Source organism: Phoenix dactylifera, unplaced genomic scaffold, assembly GCF_009389715.1.
Source record: "Phoenix dactylifera cultivar Barhee BC4 unplaced genomic scaffold, palm_55x_up_171113_PBpolish2nd_filt_p 000076F, whole genome shotgun sequence".
Classification (NCBI taxonomy): domain Eukaryota; kingdom Viridiplantae; phylum Streptophyta; class Magnoliopsida; order Arecales; family Arecaceae; genus Phoenix; species Phoenix dactylifera.
In genome coordinates, this window is record NW_024067675.1 from 544,800 (window position 1) to 566,088 (window position 21,289).

Consider the following 21,289-nt stretch of genomic DNA (forward strand, 5'->3'; position numbering starts at 1 on the left):
ACATCTGAAATTTGTGTTGTAGATCATGATTCTTCCAAAAGTCTAATATATCTGGAAGTTCATATGTCTACCCAATTTCTCAAACGGTACCTAAAAATCACAAAAATTAATTGGCCTCATCTTGCACAAGAGTGGTTGACACCAGAATATGATGCTCTAAGGATTTTTCTTTAGCTACAAGACTTAAAAGTGCAAAGGATTCAGCACCAAACACTTCATTAGTTGGAGATCCCTTGGAAATGGGTATTGGGATATGATACCATGTGTAGACCCCCCTCCTAGAGCTGGAATTGGAGGCACGTCCCCAAAAGAGAGAGTTTTACGTAGAGATTGGTTTCCTTTGTGACATGACTAATCCATAATTTTTAGGGATAAATCAAGTCATCCTCGAAAAGAGTGATTCCTAAAAGTAAGGGACTATTTGTGTTGATTGGCTAACCCAATCCCTTTTTTCAACCACTCCCTTCTCTATTGTATTTTCAAAATTAAACTTGTCAAAAGATACCATCTGGCTAAAAAGGCCTTCTTCGCCTTAGCATAAAAAAAAAAATGGTCTTCTCAGGCTATTTTAATGAGTAATCCTTGAATACTTTGTGCTAGGAAGATGGTAACGACGGGATGATAGAGAAAGCATGGGACCATATAATTACTAAAGGAGTTGGATGTGATATCACTCTTTAGATGGAATAAGATATCCCAATCTTCTAGGAGTATGTGCTTAGGATAGTTTTCTATCTCAATGATTGTTCCCTCTTTGGTGTCTATATCCAGAGAACAGGTTATTCTATATCCAGAGAACAGGTTATTCAAGTATCCAGACACTTCTTTGGCTAGGTGTAAATTATTTCCTAACAACTATCAATAAAGACTGAGATAGAGAGTCCACTTTTAAGATCATCTCATATGCTTGGAAGCTTAGGATTCGTTTGGCTGGGATATGTTAGATTATGAGATAATCTAACGATTCATAGGAATTTTCTATCTAAAAAATTGATTGTGGAGAAAACAAATTTTACCATATTTGGTTGGTAAAAAAATTACTAGAAAAAATAGCATCGGAAAAAAATAATTATGTTTGGCTAAAGATAATCTTATACGAAAATATTGTTGAATTTTCAACGATACCTTTGAATAAATTATTTAAATAATAAGTAAGTCTATTTGTTGGCTATTTATGACACATTTACATGAACACGATCAATGTTGTTTATTTCGAATATCAAAACGTACTTACAGAGTCAATAAATATTTTTAAATAAAATTTATATTAGAAAATATACTTCTTATTATAAATAAATTTTGGTATATTTTGATATTAAAAATTATTAATTATTAATAAATCTTATTTTAGATTTATTGATAATTAATAAATATTTATTAATTATTTATTAAAAAAATAATATTTATTAATAAATATATTAATATATTATTATTTTGTACATATTATTAATCAATATATTAATATTAAATTGCCTCCACCCGGTAATCTAGCATAGGAAAATAGAAAAATAGATATGAGACGCATCATTTATTTTATTATATCTTTTCATCAACTTTTCATACCAAACTTGACAATATGATATAGGATTTATTTTTTAATATTAGATTTCCGCCAACCAAATAGCCCCTTAAGGAATTTATGATCCCTAAATTTTAGGCTTTATCAAAATTAGTCATCCTAAAAACTTGGAGATGCTGCGCTGCAAAAGCTTTCCTCGCACGAATTTGCTCGGCGTTCTTTTTCTTTCCCATCAACTTCAGCAGATGTTGAAGAGAACCTTAAGAGAAAAAAGGGTGAATATCTTATCGGCATGTGTGGACGAAATGGCAAAACGTGTGACCTCGACGTGGATGGAACATGGTCATTGGGACATTTGGTTGGTGCTAATCAAGTTGATGTATCACAGAGAATGAACTCTTCCTTGTGTATATCCACTACAACAAATGTGGGTTTTGCCGACTCACTTTTTCCGACGCTAGGGAAAAGCGTCGGTAAAGTTTGGCTCAGCGCCAAGCTTTGCCGACGCTTTAACTTAGCATCGGAAAATCTTAAAAACAACGACGCTATTAAGCGTCGTTAAAACTTTTACAAAAGACGACGTTTATAAGCGTCGTTAAAAAACATAAAACCTCCGACCGCTCGCTCGGCCCCCTCTCGAGTTCATTTTCTATCGGTGGATACCCTACTTGCGCACCGACTTCCCCGCTGCCGTTGACCTCGCCCTCGGCTGAGGTAAGCTTCCTCCTCCTCCTCCTCAAACTAATCTCACCTCCATCCCTAGCCTCGATCGGCGATCGAAGATTCCGCTTCTCCGCCGCCGTCGACCTTGCCGTCATCTGAGGTAAGCCTCCTACTCCTTCTCCTCCTCCTCCTCTTTGTTTTCTTCTTGTCTTTAACTCTCTTCCGGCCCCGTCTCCTCATCCTCTGCCGGTCGATGCCCTAGCTGCGCGCCGACAGCTCACCTCCATCCCAAGCGAGCCCTAGCTACTCCGTCGCCGTCGACATCGCCGTCGTCTGAGGTAAGTGATCCTCATACTCTCCGTCTTGATCCTCATACACATTTTCCTGTTATTGAGGTTAGGCAAAACAATGAACAATGGAAGAGAGAGCGCTGAGCAGCAGATGAGAAAGCAAAAGGATATTGGATGGTAGACTAGTAGTATTTCTAGACTAGATTTCTTGTACCTTCTTCTCTCTATTTGCCCTCCATTCCTTTCCTTTTCCATGCCTAGACTCCTCTTTTTTGAGCTTGGATTTGCAAAGAGTGGTGTTAGATTCACTTTTAGCAGAGTGTAACAGTTCACTGACTCAAAAATCCTGATAGGCATCGCATTTGGTGCGTATCCCATGTGTTTGATAAGTGCTTTAGGGTTTAGGAAACAACAAACACCTGGTTTTAGTTCTGAAGATTGTGGTGGAGATGAAATCATTGCCTGATCTTGTTATTGATAGAACTGCATATACTGCAATGGTTGACGCATTGCTGGCTTGTGGGTTGACCAAGGGTAATATGTGTAACTTCTGAAGTGTTACCGTTGGCCTCTTTAATAATGATATTTTTTTTCATTCTTTCTTTTACTATCAAATTTTAACTTAACCATTGCATACATAAATTCAGCTTGTTGAGCTTGATGGTACAAGATATTATTAGTTAATTGTCTAAAATCTATTTTCTTTGATTATGAATGGAATCAGAAATTGTTAGAGTTTGTATAGAAGAGTAAGGCTGTCAGTTTGTTTACAATATACATTATTTGTTTATGTAGATAAATGAATCTATTCCTATAAAGTATGAATACAAGAATTGGAAAGAGGAACTTCAAAGATTACTTCAACTTTTACAGTTCCATGAACTTGACGACTACTCATGAGATGAATTCATCAACAAAAGGAAATGTGGACTTATAGCAGCCAACAAATAAATAAAGTGATCGTTCATCTTAGGAACGACTGACTTGAAACATTAGCATGCCACTGCAACTTGATCATTTACTCAATCAAATTTGTCAACAACAGCCACTTAAACACCAAAGCAGAACTCGATTGAAGCATGAAGGTTTAAACACTAGGAAGCCATAATATGTTTAGCTGTACAAATATTCTCTCAAACATCTAAATCACTATTTAATTTTTTAATTCTTTTATTGTTGATTTAACGCTGGAATAGAAACTAAGTGCATAATTAGATACATAAGATTAAATCTAACATAATGCAATCCACATAACATAGAATATGTTGTATAATTCTCTTATTTCTTCATTAATTTGATAGTTTATAAACTTATAACTGTTTCTTATAGAAACTATGTAACTTTTAAAATTCTATAAATACTTACTTTAAAATTGAGAGCTCTTAGAAACCATTTAAGTGTTTTGGAACCATGTTCTGAAAGCAAAAGCTTGTAATGATATGCCTTCATTTTCAGTGCTTAAGAATAATCCTGTAACCAGTTGATTTCCTAAAGCTTCTACAAGTTGAGGAGGAGCAAGATGAGGCTGCTGATTTGGTTAGCATCCAACAGCATGTGCTTCTGAATGAGGGCATAGATAGGGTGACTTGGATATGGGATCTTTCTTGTGAAAGGTTTCTCTGATTCTTTTTTTTTTCCCCACTGCGGAGGGATCTGTTCCTCCTATTTTTTATGCTACTTGGAGGAGTGCAATTCTGAAGAAGCTTAGAGATATTGGGAGGCTGTTGTTGATTAAAAAGCTATTAACAGTGGAGAATCAAACAAAGAGGAACTGGAACTTGCCTTTGAGATGTGTTCTGTGCTGAGCATTAGGAAATCGTGGGCTATTTGTTCATCAGTTGGAGAATGGTGGCATGTTCTAAGCATTTCTGACATTTCTATACATTTGCTTAATGTATAGAAATTACTTCTATACATTGAATTAATTAGCAATTTATTTAGATTTTATTTATTATTTAACTAATATTGCTTCTTTTTGTGCATACTAAGTAACAACATGCTGCGAGGAAAACGATTCAGAGATGTTGAGTTTCAGCACACATCCGTGGGATCTTCTTCCGATCAGTCTCCACGGTCTCAGCAGCCCGACGAGCCCCATCAGCATGAGTCTCAGTCTGAGCACGTGCCACCTGCTGATTGTCCAGACATGGATGACGTGCACATCTAGGGTAATTTGATTTACATTTTTTATATTAATTTTTCTTACAATCCATGGATATTTTATTTTATTTTTATAGATGGACTGGGAAGAGTGAGGAGGACACGAGGACCCACTCGAGCACAGGACGTGTGGAGTCTACGTGAGGATGAGAAGATCGTCGTTCAATGCAATGAACTGGGGCAGCCTATCAAGAGGGCTGCAAGCATTTTATCGACTTTTCTAGGATCGGTTGCACGGAAGGGTCAGTTGTGTCCGCTCAACTATACGAAATGAAATGAAATGCTTCCTTCGTATAAGGTTGAGCTTCTTAAAGTTATTGAGGTAAAGAACTGAATTTGCTTACTATCATAATTTTATTTTTTGATTTATCATTGTTATAACATTCTTGACTTTGGTGTAGAAAAAGTTTATCCTTCCTGCAAATAGCCATGATTGGGTGTTGAAGTCCGTTAACCGCAAATGGAAAGAATATAAGGCGAAACTAAATGCGGACTGGAAGCATGTGGGCATGACTGAAGAGGAGGTGGCTCGTGTTTGTCCTCCTGATGTAATCCCTCATCAATGGAGGGAGCTTGTCCACTACTGGTTTTCAGAGAAAGCTCAGGTTGTGTATATTTTTTCAATACCTTAGATTGTATTTACTAATAATATAGATTACAAATTTATACATTAAATATATTATATTGTTTATTCTTTTTTGGAAAGATATATTTCAACATTGGTAGAGCTGCACGAGCCTCTCAGATTGTTCCTCATACTTTAGGCTCGATGAGTTATGCTAGGCGTAGAGCTGAATTCGTAAGTTTTTTTCAAACTCTTTACAACTATTTTAAATTGTTCTATCATATAGCATCCACTACTGGGGTCGACCCAACTTTCATTTGGGTCGACTCAATCTTTCCTTGGGTCGACCCTCTCAGAACCACAGAACCTTGCAATTCAGCCTTTCTTCACTTGGGTCGACTCAACATCTTTTTGGGTCGACTCAAGGTTCAGTTGGGTCGACTCAACTTTCACTTGGGTCGACCCTCTCAGGGTTTCCAGAGAACCTATTTTGAATGTCATTGCCTTTGGGTCGACCCTCTCAGTGTTTGGGTCGACTCAAGTTTGGGTCGACTCAACTTCCTCTTGGGTCGACCCTCTCAGTGTTTCCAGAGAACTGCTTTCTTGAGGCTTGAGAGGCTTGAGGTTTGGGTCGACTCATGCTTTCCTTGGGTCGACCCAACTACTGTTCATCCGTGCCATTTTTGCAGAAGTGTGCCAGATGCTTTCTTGATGTGCCGGGGTCGACCCAATCAACCTTGGGGTCGACTCAATCCACACTTTGCTGCAACTCAAGGTTAGATTCATCCATATAAACAATGAAATGCATCTTTATCTTATTATACGAATATACTGAGAGTAACAGACTCATAAATGAAGTATCGAATTAACTTGTAACATACTCTTGATTGTTGTATTAATCATCAAAATACCACTATCATCCTCAATCTCCCCCTTTTTGATGATTACAAAATATAGAGTATGAGCCTATTGATACTTATCTTAAAATTAGTTTTAAAAGGGCTCAAGTTGCTGAATTTCAGCTTTTCAAATTTGAGAGTGAAGTCTCCCCCTATTTCATCCAAATGTTTTCAATTTGACCTTTTGAATTACTCCCCCTTTCTTTTATATTTCATTAAAGATGAAACTTCAAAAATTTGAGATAAAGCATGAGTTTCAGATTATGTATCGAGGTGTGAAAGGTATGTGCCAAATTCTGAAATTCTATGTGCCAAATTCTGAAATTCAATATAAATTTTAGATTTGATCATTTTCATTGTTACAAATTGCTCCCCCTTAAATGTATATGCTTTCCTATTATAATTTTCAACTTGTTTGACAACTTATTTCTCTTTCTTTGCTCAACTTATTTCTCTTTCCTTACTTCTCCCCCTTCTTGTTATCATCAAATAGGTGCATGGGAATAGACACAATAATTAACAAACATTTAAACTTCATTGATCAAAAAGAAACATTTTAGTACAATAATGCCAAAACAAAAATAAATACAATGTTCCTCAATCAAAGTTCAAAGTACATGATCAACACAAAATACATATGAGAACTAGATACATATCCTAGGCTCTAATCATAATGCTAATATCAGCCTAGGGGGTATCTAATGGCTGTGATCTAGTCCTCATCCTCCTAGCGTAAGTGGCGAGGGGAGGTCGAGCCTGATGGGACTGAGTCTGGCGTGGAGCTCGGTGAGCTGGATGACTCTGTGCCGAAATCTCTGACTCAGCTGCCTGTGGCACAGATGGTCCATGAACCTCTCTCTCTCCATAGAGCTCCTATCTGCTCTCTAAGATCACTGATCTCAGCAGTCATGATATCTAGTCTGCTCGTCAGCCCATCAGTGATAGTCCTCGCCTGAGCTGACATAAGCTCAGTCATCCTACTCCAAAACTCATATGTGTCTCCCGCAGGAACAGATGACGAAGGTCCAGCCTCTGAAGGTGCAGTAGGATGATCCATATGCTCCTCATCCTCAGGGATGGGGTCTCCAATCTCTGGTGCATCACCCTGAATCCCAGCTCCAGTACGTACCCACTGCCCGTTCACCTTCTCGTAACCCATGCGAATAAGGGTTCGTGCAGTGTATGTGTCAGTGAATAGTAGATGCCTGGAGATCTCTCCCTCTACAAATATCGTGCTGTCGGAAGATCAAGGCGAGTATCATACCATAAGGCAGGGAGACTCTGGAGTTGCAAATCACCTTCCTCATCTGCCTCAGTATCATGGCCGGGAGATTCAGGGGAATACCCTGAATAATATGCTCCATCACAACTAGGTCTCGCTCTGAAATGAGATCAAATCTCCCGCTCTTCGGAAACAGAATCCGACCAATGAAGTTGTGCAACAACCTCATTTCTGCAGAAAGAGAGCTTGCTATAACATTCTCCGAGTAGTCGAAGTCTTCATTCTGAAGAATTAACTGCAAGGCTCTCAATTTATTTTCTGGCTTTTCTGGAGTTGCTCCTTCGCAGGGGAGATGAAGCAACTCACTCAAACTCTCTTCGAAAACTCGAACCCTAACTCCTCGAACTTCCGATATAAGCCCTCCCATCCCAGTTTTGAGAAAGGCATAGAACTCACGAACTAGTCTCGGGTATATCACCACATCTAGGGAGCAAAGATACTCCCATCCTTGCCTTCGGATCCATTCCCCCAAACGGAACCCTTCTTGATCCAAGAACTCGAAATGGATCCTTCTCCCCGTTGTAACCGGTCTCCCCGCAAACTTTGCAAGTTGTATTGAAGGGGAGGGAGGAGGAGGTGGCTCTACACGTGTCTCACCTTGTGGAGACACTGTAGATGGCTCTGTAGCTTCCCTATCCGCACGTGTGATCTGTGAGACTCTCCCGGATCGCTTGGTTACGGCTCTTGTGGAGTGATTGATTATAACCCTATTTGATTTTGATGAGTTCAAAGCATTTGAGTATATCTTATGTTTACTAATGAATTCAATCTAGTATTTCAGTGATATTCTTGTAAATTTATGGTTAAGTGTCTCTAGATTTGGTTCAAGACAATTTGGATAAGTTAAGAAGTCAAGATGAACCAAAGTCTGAGACTCGAGTCGACTCCGGGATATTACGAGTCGACTCCAAGCGTATTAGAAGCACTGGCACAGGCTCGAGTCGACTCCGGAATATTACGAGTCGACTCCGACTGAGAACAGACAGACGAGCAGAAAGATACAACTCAAAACCTGTCAGCGAGTCGACTCCTGAAGAGCGCGAGTCGACTCCGATGCTAGCCGAGTCGACTCCAGAGCTGTATGAGTCGACTCCAGGGAGTTACAGACAAAAAGTCAGAGAGCAATTTTCGACCCTGAGAGCCGAGTCGACTCCTGAGGAACGCGAGTCGACTCCGATGGTTGGCAGGTCGACTCCAAAGAAAGCTAGAGTCGACTACCAGTGTTATACTAGGCAAAAGTCAGAGAGCAGTTTTCGGACACTGAGATCCGAGTCGACTCCCGCAATGCCCGAGTCGACTCCGAGACAGCGCGACCCCAAAAAGACAGAAGACAGTATTGTTGTCTCTGAGACGCGAGTCGACTCCAAGACAGCTCGAGTCGACTCCAAGGCAGCGCTACTCCAAAAAGACAGAAGACTGTTTTTCGGATACTGAGAGCCGAGTCGACTCCGGAATAGTTCGAGTCGACTCCAAGACTGGACGAGCCAAAAGACAGAAGATCGGGAGTTCGGGCTCTGAGCGTCGAGTCGACTCCCAGTATTTCCGAGTCGACTCGAGTGGGCCAAGTTGAAGAATAGCTCTGTGGATTTCATGGGATGAGCCGACTCTAAAAATGCCAGGTCAGCTCTAGGTTTTGGCGAGTCGACTCCGGGTTAAGTCGAGTCGACTCCCAGTCGAGAAGCTCACTTTAATTCAAATTCGGAATAGTTGCCGAGCCGACTCCAGAAAAGCATGAGTCGACTCCCGCTACAGCCGAGTCGACTCCAGATCGCGCGAGTCGACTCCGACCCCAACGGACACATTGTCAGGATGTGCAGAGTGTGCAGAACGGCTAGTAAAGTGAGTCTAATGGCTAGTTTCCGTGGGGAATGGCTTAAATAGCCACAGAGGACTGTAGCAAAGTAGAGAAGTAACATTCCACTCAAAGAAAACAAGAATCCTTCATCTGCAAACTGATTTCAACGGAAAAGAAGGAAGAGGGCCATTAACTCCAGTCAACCAACTCTTCCCAGCATTAAAGAAGTCTCCTCTCGCCTCCAAGTCATCCAGATATTCAAGAGGAGACCCAAAGTTCAAGAAGCCCTTCTCTACTTCATCTCAAACGTGTTTGAGGGCTCTTAACTTTTCTCTTATATATATCGCTGTATATCTGCTTTTTAGAAGCTCTATTTTTCTGTTTGTCTTTGTTCTTTCCATTTGGTTCTTACTTGATTCAATCAGGGGATTGAATCAAGGGTATATAGGTTTGTTGGTGAGCCTAGGTTGAAACCAACGTGTAAGGGTTCGATTGTAATCCCGGGAAAACAATCGGGGTGGTTCTAGTCGGTGAGCCTGGAAAAACCGACCGAGTTCGTTGTGATCTCGTAAAACAACAAGTTGGGTTGTGAGCTTGCAAAACAACCGGCTGTAATCCGAGGGGTTATAGTGAATTCCCAAGTGAGACTTGGGGAGTGGACGTAGGAGCAAGGGTTAGCTCCGAACCACTATAAAATCCTTGTGTTTGTGATTGTCTTGTTATTTGCACTTTCTTTTCATTCACTGCTCACAGCATCTAATTAATTAACCTGCAAAAAGAATTAATTAGTTATCCACAAACATTTTAATTGCAAAATTAGTGTAAAACCCAATTCACCCCCCCTCTTGGGTTGTCTATCTGGGCAACAAGTGGTATCAGAGCCTAAACTCTTTTTACCCAAAGAGTAAAAGATCAAAATGACAACCCCATTTGGATCTTCCCACATTGAGGGCCAGTCTACCCAAAGACTCCCATTCTTTAATGGATCCGACTACTCATATTGGAAGGCTAGGATGAGAATATTTATCCAAGCCCAAGACTATGAGATGTGGACCATTATATTAAATGGACCATACATCCCATCCATCTATGTAGAGGGTGTCACTGTACCCAAACTTGAAAAAGATTGGGATGACAATGACTTTAGGAAGGCATAACTCAATGCCAAAGCAATGAATGTGCTTTACTGTGCATTAGATAGAAATGAATTCAATAGAGTCTCTACTTGCAATTTTGCCAAAGAGATTTGGGATAGACTTGAAGTGACCCATGAGGGCACGAATCAAGTCAAAGAATCCAAAATAAATATATTAGTTCATAAGTACGAGTTATTTAAGATGGATTCTAATGAAACAATCACTTGCATGTTCACTAGGTTTACTGACATTGTCAATGGCCTAAAAAGCCTTGGCAAAAATTATACTAACAGTGAACTTGTCAGGAAGATTCTTCGCTGTCTACCAAGGTCATGGGAAGCCAAGGTGACGGCAATCCAAGAAGCCAAAGACTTGAACAAGCTTCCACTTGAGGAACTTCTTGGATCCCTAATGACGCACGAGCTCACAATGAAACAACACAGCGAAGAAGAGTCTTCTCACAAGAAAAAGGTAATAGCATTAAAATCTGTTTCTACTAACAAAGACTTATCTTGCAGTAGTAGCAGTGAAGAAGAAGACAATGAGGGAGATGATGATGAGGCTCTCCTTGTAAGGAAATTCAGAAGATTCATCAACCAGAAGAAGTCCTCACATCAAAGAAGAGGCCCCTCAAGTTCCTATCACAAGGATAAAGGTAAGGAAAGGGAAAATGAGGGGATTGGATGTTATGAGTGTAAGAAGCCAGGGCACTTCAGAGCTGAATGTCCTTTGCTGAAGAAGGGGAGCAAGTACAAGAAGAAGAAAGTCCTCGTCTCCACCCTATCGGACTCCGACACATCATCATCATCATCGGATGGAGAACAAGAAGAAAAGGCCAATCTGTGTTTTATGGCTAACGACAATGAGGTAACATCCGCAACACATTTAGATTTTACTTTCGATGAACTATATGATGCCTTCAATGAATTAATGGACGAGTACAAGACAATAAACCTTAAAAACAAAGAATTAAAACTAACTAACCAAACTCACCTCCGGAAGTATGATACATTAGTTAAAGAAAAAGATATTATTATCAAAGAAAATTCAGAACTTAAGACAAGCAATCAAATCTTAATTCAAAAGAATAATACCTTAACTAAAGATAACGAAAGGCTGAACAAAGAAATAGTAGAACTTAAAAACAATAAACATATCTTAAAAGAGAGTCTCACAAAAGAATTAAATAATATGAAAACAGAAAAACAAAAATTGACACTCGAACTTGAAAAGTACAAGCCTATTGTAGAAAAATTTACATATAGCTCAGAAAAATTAGAGATGATACTTAATAGTCGACGAGCTGTATTCAATAGAGTAGGTTTAGGGTATAAACCTAAAAATAAGCAAAAACTCCTTAGTAACTTCTTTGTTAAAGCAGGGAAAAGTAAAACTAAGAAAATAACCTGTTTTTGTTGTAGAACATTAGGACATAAAGTAAATGTATGTGATTATAGAAAAGATAAAAGTAAAAGAAAAATTAAAAGAATTTGGGTTTCAAAAGGAACCAACATTACTAGCCATGAAGGACCCAAGAAAACTTGGGTACCTAAATGTATATGATTTGCTTGTGTAGGAGTGTCTTGCAGCCAAGGTCGACAAAAATTGTTGGTACTTGGATAGTGGCTGCTCAAGACACATGACGGGTGACAAGGATCAATTCTTTACCCTTGAAGCTAAGAAGGGAGGTGCTATGACTTTTGGAGACAATAACTAAGGTCACATCATTGGTATAGGTAAAGTACAAATTACCCCTTCAACCTTTATTGATAATGTTCGATATGTTGCTGGTCTTAAGCATAATCTACTAAGCATTAGTCAATTGTGTGATAGAGGTTATGATGTTATGTTCAAACCATCACTATGCATCATAACAAACTCAAATGACAATAGTTTAGTTTTTAAAGGAATAAGACGTGGGAATGTGTATGTTGTAGACCTTGAGGATCTTGCCAAACATAACCCATGTTTAGTTGTTAATGAAACTAAGGATAATGATGCTAGTTGGTTATGGCACCGTAAGTTAGGTCATGCAAGCATGGACACAATATCAAAACTAGTTAAAAGAGATTCCGTGATAGGTTTGCCAAAACTAAAGTTTAAAAAGAATAAAATATGTGAAGCATGTCAATTTGGCAAACAATCAAGAAACTCCTTTAAATCTATAAATTGTGTCTCTACCTCTAGACCTCTAGAACTACTACACATGGACCTGTTCGGACCAACTAGAACCACAAGTCTAGGTGGAAATAAATATGGGCTAGTTATTATAGATGATTATTCTAGATACACGTGGGTCATGTTCTTAGCTCATAAGGATCAAGCATTTTTAGTTTTCAAGAAATTTCATAAAGAAGTAACAAATGCTAGAGATACTTCAGTCATAGCTATTAGAAGTGACCATGGAACCGAATTTGAAAATCACTTATTTGATGAGTTTTGTAGTAAAAAGGGGATAACTCATAACTTTTCTGCACCTAGGACACCACAACAAAATGGAGTTGTGGAAAGGAAAAATAGAACTCTAGAGGAAATGGCTAGAACCATGTTATGTGAAAGTAACCTTTCTAAGTACTTTTGGGGAGAAGCCATCAATACCTCTTGTCATATATTAAATAGAGTTTTATTGAGACCCATTATAAAGAAAACACCTTATGAACTTTGGAAAAACAGAAAACCAAAGGTAAATTATTTTCATGTCTTTGGATGTAGGTGTTTTGTTCATAATAATGGGAAAGATAATCTAGAAAAATTTGACTCTAAATCTGATGAGGGTATATTCTTAGGGTACTCTACAACTAGTAAAGCCTATAGAGTCTTTAATAAAAGAACCCTAGTTATAGAAGAATCCATACATGTTGTTTTTGATGATTCTAGTGATACCTCTTCTAGTAAGAGAGTTAATCTTGATGATGATGCTGAAATTCTTGAAGAAAAGATAGATGAGATGATGTTACAAGATGATAATCAAAAATTAATTGGAGATGCATCATCAAGCCAAGAGGCTATTGTGGATCATGGGCTGACTAAGGCGTGGAGGTTTGCTCACAGGCATCCTAAGGAATTAATTTTAGATGATCCATCTCAACCTGTTAGGACTAGAGCATCTCTTAGGAACTTAAATAATCATCTAACTTTTGTCTCACATTTTGAGCCCAAACACATAGAAGAAGCTGAAAAAGATGTAAATTGGATAAATGCAATGCAAGAAGAATTAAACCAATTTACTAGAAACAAGGTATGGAATCTAGTTGAACGACCTTCTGAATATTCAATTATAGGCACCAAATGGATATATAAAAACAAACTTGATGAAAATGGAATTGTAATAAGGAATAAGGCTAGACTAGTAGCAAGGGGTATAATCAAGAAGAATGTATAGATTTTGATGAAACCTTTGCTCCTGTAGCTAGACTAGAGGCAATTAGATTATTATTAGCATTTGCATGCTCCAAGAATTTCAAATTATTTCAAATGGATGTAAAGAGTGCATTTTTGAATGGGTATATTAATGAGGAGGTGTATGTAGAACAACCTCCTGGTTTTGAAAATCATCAATACCCTAATCATGTGTATAAACAGAACAAAGCTCTTTATGGTTTGAAACAAGCACCTAGAGCATGGTATGAAAGACTTAGCAGATTCCTACTAGATCATGAGTTCTCTAGGGGAAATGTAGATACAACACTGTTTCTAAAGAAGAAAAACAAAGATATGTTAGTAGTGCAGATTTACGTTGATGATATTATTTTCGGTGCTACTAACAATCGCCTCTGCGAAGAGTTTGCTGACTTGATGCAGGGTGAGTTTGAAATGAGCATGATGGGAGAGCTGAACTATTTCCTCGGGCTTCAAATCAAACAATCAAAAGAAGGGATCTTCATCAATCAAGCTAAATACATCAAGGAGATGCTTAAGAAGTTTGATATGGAGGGAAACAAGTCAATCAGCACACCTATGAGCTCATCATGCAAACTAGACCAAGATGAATCAGGTAAATCTGTAGATCAAAAGATGTATAGAGGTATGATAGGATCTTTATTGTATCTCACTGCAAGTAGACCTGATATCATGTTTAGTGTATGCATGTGTGCTAGATATCAGTCTAATCCTAAGGAATCTCATCTAATTGCAGTAAAAAAATCTTTAAATACCTAATATGTTGCCCAGTAGATACAACCCAAGAGGGGGGGTGAATTGGGTCTTTTAAAACTTTTATGCTACTTCTAAAAGTTTTTGATTAACTATGCTAAGTTGTATAGATGCACAGTGAAAGTTAAACTTAGCAAGGGTTTGATGTATAGACTTCGACTTGATTAAATATGCTTGCAACTAAAGGATGTGCGGATAAGAATTAAGCAAGCAATTTATCTAAGTAAGTAAGTGTGTTAGTTAGACAATAACTAGAGGCATTACAAACACAAAGGACATATAGTGGTTCGGTGCACCCCAGCACCTACATCCACTCCCCAAGACCTCTTGGGAATTTCACTATAATCCTACCGATTACAGCCGGTTGTTTTACAAGCTCACAACCCAACTTGTTGTTTTACGAGCGCACAACGAACTCGGTCGGTTTTCCCAGGCTCACCGACTAGAACCTCCCCGATTGTTTTCCCGGGATCACAATCAAACCCTTACACGTTGGTTTTACCCTCGGCTCACCAACAAACCTATCACCGTTGGTTTTTCTTTGGCTCACCAACAAACCTTAACCCCTTGATTCAATCCCTTGATTGAATCAAGTTACAAGATATTAAAACAAAGTATAAAACAAAACAAAGCTTCTTAAACAAGCAAATATGACAATATAAACAAATAGAGTAAAGAGAAGCCCTCAAACGAGTTTTGAAGATGAAGGAGCTCGGCTTCTTCTTTACTTGATCCTCCTCTGATTTGGCATGAAGTAGAGGATCCCCGAGGCAGCACACGGATGGAGAGGAAGCTTTCGGATTCACTTGGATGCTCTTCTTCTCTCTATTTCGTTTTGGATATCCCTTTTGTGCTTATGGGAGATTTCCTTTGTAATCTCTTTGAGATCTCTTTCCTAGATGATCTCTCCCACTTCCATGAGTTCTCCCCTAGCTCTCTTCTTGTTTTTATAGCTTTAGATGGCGTGGAAACAAGAATATAGCCGTTAGAGACAAGAAAAAGAGCCGTTGGACACAGTCTGCATTTCCTGACAATGTTACCGTTGGGATTGGAGTCGACTCGCGCGATCAGGAGTCGGCTCGCCTGTTGCAGGAGTCGGCTCGTGTTTTACCGGAGACGACTCGGCCACTGTTCCAAATTTGAATTAATGTGCTTGCCTCGACTGGGAGTCGACTCGTCTTAACCTGGAGTCGACTCGCCAACTTCTGGAGCTGACTTGGCAATTTCGGAGTCGGCTCATCCACTGAAGTCCGTGGATCCAATTTTGAATTTTGTCCTCTCGAGTCGACTCGACTGTCCTGGGAGTCGACTCGAATCTCAGAGCCCGAACTCCCGATCCTCTGTCTTTTGGCTCGTCCAGTCTTGGAGTCGACTCGAACTTCCTTGGAGTCGACTCGGCTCTCAGTTTGCGAAACACAGCCTTCTGCCATCTTGGTGTAGCGCTGCCTTGGAGTCGACTCGAGCTGTCTGGGAGTCGACTCGAATCTCAGAGGCAGTAACTTGGTTTTTCTGTCTGTTGATGGTCGCGGAGTCTCGGAGTCGACTCGTGCAATGCGGGAGTCGACTCGAATCTCAGAGTCCCAAAAATGCTCTCTGACTTTTTCTTTGTGTTCCGCTGAGAGTCGACTCTTGCTTTCTTTGGAGTCGACCTACCAACCATCGGAGTCGACTCGCGTTCCACTGGAGTCGACTCGAATCTTAGACCCGAAAACTGCTCTCTGACTTTTCTGCCTGTGACTCCTAGGAGTCGACTCACACTTCTCCGGAGTCGACTCATACTTCTCCGGAGTCGACTCGAATTCCACTGGAATCGACTCGAAGACTGTTCTTTTGAATTTTTCGTTTGATTTTACTCCTCCAATTTGAATCCTTTGAACTTTAAACTTTGGGCCAATAAATTGTAGCTTTCTTCCAACTTGAGAGCTTTGGAGGCCTTCTTGTGTTCTTCCAACTTGCTATGTTCCTTGCAAAATAAATATCTTTCTCCTTGCAACATAAACATTAGTATCTATACTTCAAGGTTTTGTGATCATCAAAATCAATCTATGAATCAATCTTTGGGTCATCAATCTCCCCCTTTTTGATGATGACAAAACTTGGAGTATATGCAATATAAAAGATATTGATTTCTTGAAGTAATACATAGCTAAGTTGCATGAAGTAGAAAACATATATATTTAAAAACATACTTCATGATAATGCTTTAGATTTAATCAGCTTAACACAATCAACATATTTAAATTTTAAGCTGATTTGTATTCAATTCAAAGTAATAAAGCATTCTGAGTATATAGCATATACTTAGATAATCAGCTTAAAGTAATAAATTTTAAGCTGATTTGTATTCAATTCAAAGTAATAAAGCATTCTGAGTATATAGCATATACTTAGATATTTCTCCTCCTTTTTGACAACATCAAAAAGACAGTGAAACATTAAGTACAAAGATCAGAGCAGAACACATCGAGTGTGAATTCAAGAGGTTTTTTAATTTGATACCACAGATAGTTTTCTAATCAAGTGTAGGTGGAATCTTCCTTAGGTTAATTCAAGAAGTACCACAAATGATAGTCAAGGAAAAATATGAGTGGAAATCTAACCTCTCTTCACTAAGTATGAAAGCTTGTTCATTTAAGACCTTTTGCCCAATCTATTAAGTATTTTATCAACATGAGAGCAATTTAATTAATTTTCAGAGTAAAAGATCAAAACTTATATATTTGAAAAAACATATCATCATGTTGGATCATTAATTCTTAATGACTTCAAAGTTCTTTTATGATAATAAGAGCATTGGGGCACAAATACCAAAATATGAGTTTATGCAATTTTTGATACATCTTTGAGCTCTTTTAAAGACTTTCTTTTATTTCTTTAGAAAATAAGCACAATTTGATACATAAAATAATGAATTGGCACAAAATAGAAGTTCTAAAGAGCAAGCCAATTAAAACTCATTAGTGAGGTTCAAAATAGATTTTCTAAGAGATACTCAAGAAAATTTAATACATTGTTCTCCCCCTGTTTTATTAAATTAGAGGCTCTTAAGATTTGTAATTTGGTTCATGAGTGATGCATAAGATATACTAACCAAATAACACGCCTCAAGGTGTATCATAAAGATTTTCAGATTTAAATTTCAGATGATACATATTGGAGAGTATTAGGATCACTTTTCATTTAGTATTCTTTCCCTCTCCTATAGATTCATGTAATTAAGTTCCATAAGACCTCTCCTTCTGAAATTTTCTTTCTCCCCCTCAATTGATCATTCCATTTAAGAGTTTAGAATCCTAAGATAATGTTCAACAAAATTGTCAATCTCAAAAATATATTTTCTATAAGTTTCAGCTTATTTTTATAAGACTCAAGGTTTGAGATAAGACAACCTTTATAGAACTCATCTTAAGGTAATTAAAGCATATCTTGCAATATAAGGAGGTTCATCAAAATCAATCCATAAAATTCAAAGCATGCATCAAAATAAAGTGTCTTTGGGATAGGATACTGAATATCTAAAGCTCCCCCTCAAAAGATGCATTCTTCTTTAATCATTTTAAATTGTTGAATTTCAGATTATAGTGATAAACGTGAATAACACTGAAATCCTGTAATATCGAGAATGTAGAGTAATCTAGTATTATTCCAAAATTTGTAGTAATTACTCTTTCTAATCCTTTATGAACAAGTTATGCTTTCTCTTAATCTTAGAGAAAATGTATAGAAATATCAATCAGAAAATGATTCATTTGAAGCTTAGTTTCTTTCAACCGCATTTACATTTTCTTTCTTTTAGAATCATTTGAGTGAGCTGAAATATTTCTAGTTTTAAGATCATTCACTCTATTGATGGAAGTTTTTTTTTTTAATAATGTAGGGGAGAAAAACATATAGATGATCATTGATGTATATATATTTATAGAACTCAATTTCTTAATCATAGTTTTTCAGCAATGTATACATGAGATACAATAAATCCTTTTAATATCAAAATAAAATCATATATTTAGAAATTTTTGTTTGCAATCAAGATCATCGAAAAACACATCATTTGAACCAATATTAGTATACTTTGAAAATAAGAAATGATATATTTCGGATGCGTATCGGAGCAATCAAAATAAATTCTGTTTTTCTTACATTAAGATTTTATTTAGAAATCATATTGAGTTTAAGCTTGTATACAAAATCAGATTCTGAATTACATAGGATTTTCAATTGAGGCTTTCAAAATCATAATTTGAGATATGTATCTTCCACATTATAGCTCATCTTAAATCATTACGATTGAAAATACATATTTCAAACATATAAGAGCATATTCAGAATCTTTGTATTAAATGTTGAGTTTTGGTACGAATTTGAACATTATATACCAAATTTAGGCAAGTTGAAGGATAGAACAAAATCAATTTATTTTTCTTAAATAGAGATATCCTTCTCTTCTCCTTTATTCAACTTTCAGGTTTTAATGATGATTGTTAACAACCAATCTGAAAATTTCTTTTCAATAATGCCAAACAAAAATTTTATGTAATATTCCAAACATTCAATCAAGTTGTCCAAGCATGGAGCATTACAAAATATTGAGAACCCATAAATCAAGACATCATACCATATGCAAAATATATCATGTGTTGAGTCATGCATTAAAATACTAAGAACAAGCATGTCAAGAATCAAAATCTATTCCTTTTCAAATAAACTCCCCCTATTTATATATAATCTTGCACTGATTTCATCCTTAAGGTATGTTTTCAAGTGTTTAAAAAAAAAAAATTGACTTGATTCTTCTTATATATTTTTATTAACTTTGTCTTTCATTTTTACTTTCTTATGCTCTATACTCTATTTGCTCCCTATCCGGTGGAGTTGGGAAGGGGCACGAGGTACTACCACTAGCCTCCCTCTTGTGCCGTCCCTAATATGCCCTACACCGAATAGTTGGGTCAAATAGTGCCGGGTACTACCACTAGCCTCCCCATTGGCACCATCCCTATGATGAGCAATATAGAAAGGTTAAAATGTTTACTTCAAAACCTCCCTGTTTAAGTGTAATTAATTATGGATTTTATCCCTTCCAAAAGAATGCTCACACAAGTCTCACAAATGTGTCGAATATATTAAGTTTGTTTTGCTTTTCCTTAAGGTTGAAGTGTTTGCCTCTACTTGGATTTTACTTCTCTTGAATAATATCCATTTTCTTTTCTTTATCTCTCTCTCTTTTTGTTATTCTCAAGTTATTTTCATGAGAGAGCAGAATAGAGAATTAATCTTACGTATCATATATATGTATATCATGCAAACAACATTTTCATTATGCTCAAGGATTCATAACTTCTCACAAGTTATTTTACATCAACATTTTAAGCATATACTTGTGTATTTCATGGTTATGACATAGGCAAAGATATATTTTAGTTTGGGCAAACCATGAAATAATTTCTAAAAGTATAAGTCAGTCAATACACATATAGACATGATATCAAAAATTAATAATTAAAGATTTTAATCATGTCATAATAAGATTTAAAGTTATTGACTTTGCTCAGCTAATTTATGAGAGAGATATCTAGAATTACTTATTCATTATATGTTCTTCAAGCCAAACTAGATTTCTTATGTGTGAACTTTTGGCTGAAGAAGATCCTCTCTCTTGTTTGCATGTGAATGTTTATTGTATCTTATGTGGAGGTGTCCTTTAAGCTAAAATCACTCATTTTCTTGCTCAAGGATTCTGCATTATTACCAAACTCCTTTTCTTTCTTAAAAGAAAGTCTTTAGTTTCTTTAAGATACAACCCATTCATCCAACATATTTCTAACTAGATGACTCAATTTAAGATAAGATAATAGTTGAATATTGAGTCACTTTACTCAAGAGATTGCCTAAATATAAGCAAGCACATATCACTTGAACTAAAGAAATAGTTTCATTAACCAAGATAGTTCAAGGACAAGCATGTGAGGCAATGGAAAGATTTATCAAGGTCAAATCAATTTCTTATTTCCAAAATCAATTTAGTTTAGATTCTATTTGCTTAAGATAATTATCAAGCTTTTGATGCTTGTTTCAAATCATATAATGCTTTATCATATTTGTAATGAGTGTTTTCAAATATGGTGGTTATCTAACATATATAAAGTAAGCACATAGGAGTCCATTCTACACACTCATTTGATAGGATATAACGTTTATAAAGCAAACAAATGATAAAGGTGATTTTTACTTCTAATCATGCAAGAATCTTATCAAGATCTATTTCATCTTTTCTTGATTTAATCTTTTAGTAGTCATCATTAAGTGTATATCTGAAAAATCCAATTTGGTTCTAATTAACAAGTTTTTCAGATTGTTATATGTAAAAGATTTAACCATATAATTTGATTTTAGTATTTTGATAATAGATCATTAGTCTCATAAAGAATAAAATGAATTGATACTTCTACAACTAGAATTTTTCATGAATGTTCTATATGCTTTGCTTGATGAATGATATCCAAGGATAGAAATATCTTTATTAGATTTGGCATTATTTTTCAAGAGAACATATCAAGCATAACATGTACGACTGAAAAATATGAGAGATACGCAATAGTTCGTTTTCTATTTTTCAGAAGATCAAAAGAAGTTTTCATCAAAGATAGATCTAATAGAAGTCATATGTATGACAAGCAGTGATGATAGCTTTTAAAAATCATTTAAGAAGATGACTATCATACAACATTGCCTTTTTCAATTCTTCAAAGATTCTATTAATCCTATTTTACCTAAGGTGTCCTTGGTGCTGAAATAATCGAATTTAATATTATTTTCTGTGCACAACTT

The 21,289-nt window shown here is 36.9% G+C and overlaps 1 protein-coding gene across 1 annotated transcript in view; it reads left to right on the forward strand.

Moving 5' to 3' along the window:
* The first annotated feature begins 2,921 nt into the window (after nt 1–2,921).
* Nucleotides 2,922–21,289, forward strand: part of LOC120104691 — a 35,627-nt gene continuing 17,259 nt past the window's right edge. Inside the window, exons 1-3 of the mRNA XM_039116252.1 lie at nt 2,922–3,006; nt 3,953–4,085; nt 4,222–4,366. Coding sequence (XP_038972180.1) covers nt 2,922–3,006; nt 3,953–4,085; nt 4,222–4,366 — 363 coding nt within the window. The remainder of the gene's footprint in view (nt 3,007–3,952; nt 4,086–4,221; nt 4,367–21,289) is intronic.